Raw genomic sequence first — 3,362 nt, 5'->3', positions numbered from 1 at the left:
AGAAATCAAAGGTGCAGTTGATTTCATCAGGAAATAAACTCGATCAGTTCCTTGTTGGACCCGAGGATGTAAGGATCAAGTGATTACTTACCCAAAATATTCAACTCGTTATTCTTCTAAAACCTCAGTAAGGTGATTTCTCCAGTGAATACTGGGGGCTTCGCGTCCTCGGAGGAGCAGCTAAAAACGACACCCATTCGATGGGCCGAATGTCTAAGATTCTATTCTTGTCAAAGAATTTGTTTATGTCAGACATCTGTTTAAATACTTTTACCAGTTTACTAGATTCAATCAGGAAAGAGCCGCGGTTTAAAGTTACCATTTCCTCAGTGAAAACGTTATAAAATACAGCGAATTATTTTACAATGAATAGAGTAACTATTGATAGAACATTCCAGTGAGTGAGTCATCCGGTCTTCATTCAGTAAATCCTTATGTGCATCTCCATCCATCGTACATCGATTGTATAAAAGGGAAAGAGTTTCAAAGCTAACATGATAGGAGTTCAGCTATAAATGGAGCCACATTTCAGTAAATGGAATTTATATAGTAACTGATCCTAATGAATACACACCAAAGTTGTAATTGGTTTATTTTATGACAATAATCTAAAATTTGAGAGCGTGCATAATTTACGTTAGGATATAATCTAAAACTCGGGAGTGATGTCTAGTTTGTGTTAGAAATGCAATGGCTATGAGAGTGATGCTCAATTTTACATATTTCTACAGTTTTAAAACTAAAGAAGTTACACAAATCTAACACTGAACCGAAGCAACGATAAAGACATTGTCTGAAATTCCCAAGTCTGTAAGTGTTCTTGCTGAGCGGGCACTGCGTGTGCTCTGCACTCATTTAACCGGCATAATGTCAGTTCCTTATCCCACGTTATTCCTACAACTCAGTCGCAGAGACGTCTTAGAAAGCTCTGAGTTCATGTTGGACAATGGGAAGTGTTCGCCCTCTGGCTGCCTGCTCCACTGACAGTGCATGATGATGGCCCGCAGCTCCTTCTTGAAGTTATTGTTCAGGAAGCCGTAGATGACGGGGTTGATGCAAGTGGAGGCCATTCCTGCCAGATGGCACAGGGAAAAGATGAGATTGTGGTGACAATGCATCACTGCTTCCAGATCCCAGTCTGCGATTGCATTGAATACATGTAAAGGTAACCAACAGAGGCCAAACCCGACAACCAGGAACCCAAGCATCAGGGTTATCCTCCTGCTGTTTGTCAGTGTGCGGTTATCCTCACTGGCTCTGTCCAACAGGTCCCTCCTTGCCCTGAGTCTCCTGTATATCCTGCAGTAGCACACTGCAATAAAAGCCAGGGGCGCACAGTACTGAAAGGCGAGGAGCCATGTGGTGTAGATCAGTTTCTGCTCTCTGGAGGGCCATGACTCCGTGCAGATGGCTTTGTTAACCAGCGGCGCAACGGGGGCGGGAAGCTCCCCGAACGGTTCATCTGTTAAAACATGAAAAACCACAAAGGGCAAGGAAATGAGGCCGGCCAGGGTCCAGATGAGCAGCACTGTCAGGTAGGCTTGCTGCACACTCGGTTTCCAACCTGTGGGGTTTATAATGAGTTGGTGTCTTTCTAAAGCAATCATGACCAAGGATAGAATCGACACTGTCACTGACATACACTGGATGAAGGGGACCACCTTACACAGGACTTCACCAAAGATCCAATAGTCCATTAGGGTATAGACTATTGTAAAAGGGAGACAGAAGACACAGATGATGATGTCAGAGAGGGACAGGTTGGCAATGAGCATGTTGGTCACATTCCTTTTCTCCTGTTTCGCTATCACACAAATTAAGCAAATGTTTCCCAATAAACCAACTGCCAGCACGGCACAGTAGGAGCTCACCAGGAAGCCAGTGAGAGCCGCAGAGGTCGGGCACGGATTTCCAAACTCCGGAATCTTCCAGCCTGACACATTGAAGGCGATGGAATAATTTGTATATTGCAGAATGGGATCATCTTCCATATCAGAGAGCCCGTGCTGTTTCTGTCCAGTTACCTTACTGGCAAACAGAGGAGGAGGCTGGGAGGCTGCCGGACATGACTGTAAAACAGGCACAAAACAGTGAGAATCCGGAGTGTAACCAGCAGGGCAGGTAAAAAAAGGTCTCTGGGGATCAACATTTATGTCAGCTAATTGTAAGTACAACTGAATTCGGCGAGAACCTTTAATAGGGTTTCCCTATCCCATATCCCGGATTATCGCAGACTTTGCATTCCAGGGCAATGGTAAACCGAGCTCTTAGAAATCCCTTGTTAGAGTATGGGTACCCAGATAATAGAAAACTCACGGGGTGAAAGCTGCCAGGCCAATCGGGAACCTGGTAACACGGACGGCGCAGCATCAGATCGGAGACAGGATCCCACCTTTAGTGTCTCTTACCTGCACAACACACACACACGCCTTCGCCACCTCACCTGGTCCAGTTTGGGATTGGGAGCTCATAACATTCCACTCCTGTTATCTACAGAAGTTGTTCAGGGTGAGGAGGGCATTCTGCTTTAGAAAGGACTGGGCTTCGAGTCTGCATGGGACTCTGTTTAAATAGGCTTCGATCCATGGGCTCGGATTGATGTGTGCAAATAAATCCAATGCGATCAGTCGCTAAACACGACCGCCCTCTCTCGGGCTGAGAAGTTAGAAAATAATTTCACCCTGAATGCAGGACCAGTCATTCCGCAGACAGAATCCTTTCCCGCTAGTTCCTATCCCCAATCAGCTACAATCTGTTATCTGCGGTTTTCTGATTCCCTGCAACAACAACTCTTCAGAAATAAAAACAGAAAATGCTGGAAAAACTCAGCAGGTCTGGCAGCATCTGTGGAGCGAGAAACAGAGCTAATGTTTGGAGTCTGTATGACTTCTTCAAAGCTACAGAGAAGTACAAATCTGATGAAATTTATACTGTTTAAGGGGGAGGGTGGAGCAGGTGAAGCTGGATAGAGGCCAGCGATAGGTGGAGGCAAAGGAGATATTGAAGTCATGAACAAAAGGACAAAGGTGCTGATAGTGCTAAAGTTAAGAAAGCAGAATGTAATAATAGCAGAACAAGGGTAGCATTGTGTGAAAGAACAAAATGGAACACAAGTAACAGATGGTCCTGTAGGGGATGGGGTGGGGGGAGGGGGCAGTGGTGAGAAATAAAGGATAGAAAATGGGATAGAAGGGGGATAAAAAAGAGGGGATAAAACCACTGATAAATTAATGAAAAAATAAAAATAAAAATGAATGCAGAGAAAAGGGGATTAAAAAAGGGGTGAAGATAGAGGAGAGAGTTCATGGTCTGAGGTTATTGAACTCAATGCTTAGTCTGGAAGGCTGTAAAGTGCCTAGTCG

The 3,362-nt window shown here is 44.7% G+C and overlaps 1 protein-coding gene across 2 annotated transcripts; it reads right to left on the bottom strand.

Moving 5' to 3' along the window:
• Positions 1 to 308: 308 nt before the first annotated feature.
• On the bottom strand, positions 309 to 2,480 carry LOC121290011 (neuropeptide Y receptor type 4-2-like). Of its 2 annotated transcripts, none has more exons than XM_041210133.1 (2): positions 2,409 to 2,480; positions 309 to 2,069 (listed from the first exon to the last, which is right to left on the bottom strand). In XM_041210133.1, exons 1-2 carry the CDS (start codon positions 2,469 to 2,471, stop codon positions 879 to 881), a joined length of 1,254 nt encoding a protein of 417 aa, XP_041066067.1. In that variant the 5' UTR covers positions 2,472 to 2,480; the 3' UTR covers positions 309 to 878. The 2 variants fall into 2 exon arrangements, with proteins under 2 accessions (XP_041066067.1, XP_041066069.1); XM_041210135.1 differs by lacking the exon at positions 2,409 to 2,480 and adding an exon at positions 2,317 to 2,375.
• Between the last annotated feature and the right edge of the window lie 882 nt (positions 2,481 to 3,362).

Source organism: Carcharodon carcharias, chromosome 17 (assembly GCF_017639515.1).
Source record: "Carcharodon carcharias isolate sCarCar2 chromosome 17, sCarCar2.pri, whole genome shotgun sequence".
Classification (NCBI taxonomy): domain Eukaryota; kingdom Metazoa; phylum Chordata; class Chondrichthyes; order Lamniformes; family Lamnidae; genus Carcharodon; species Carcharodon carcharias.
Note: the sequence above shows the minus strand (reverse complement) of the source record. Positions and strands in the feature narration are given on the sequence as shown.

Bases quoted from the DNA above. Each gene is read 5' to 3' on its own strand.
- LOC121290011 (XM_041210133.1), bottom strand. From the start codon at position 2,471: ATGAGCTCCCAATCCCAAACTGGACCAGGTGAGGTGGCGAAGGCGTGT. The intron at 2,070-2,408 runs GTAAGAGACACT...CCTGTTTTACAG, and splicing joins CGTGTGTGTGTGTTGTGCAG to TCATGTCCGGCAGCCTCCCA.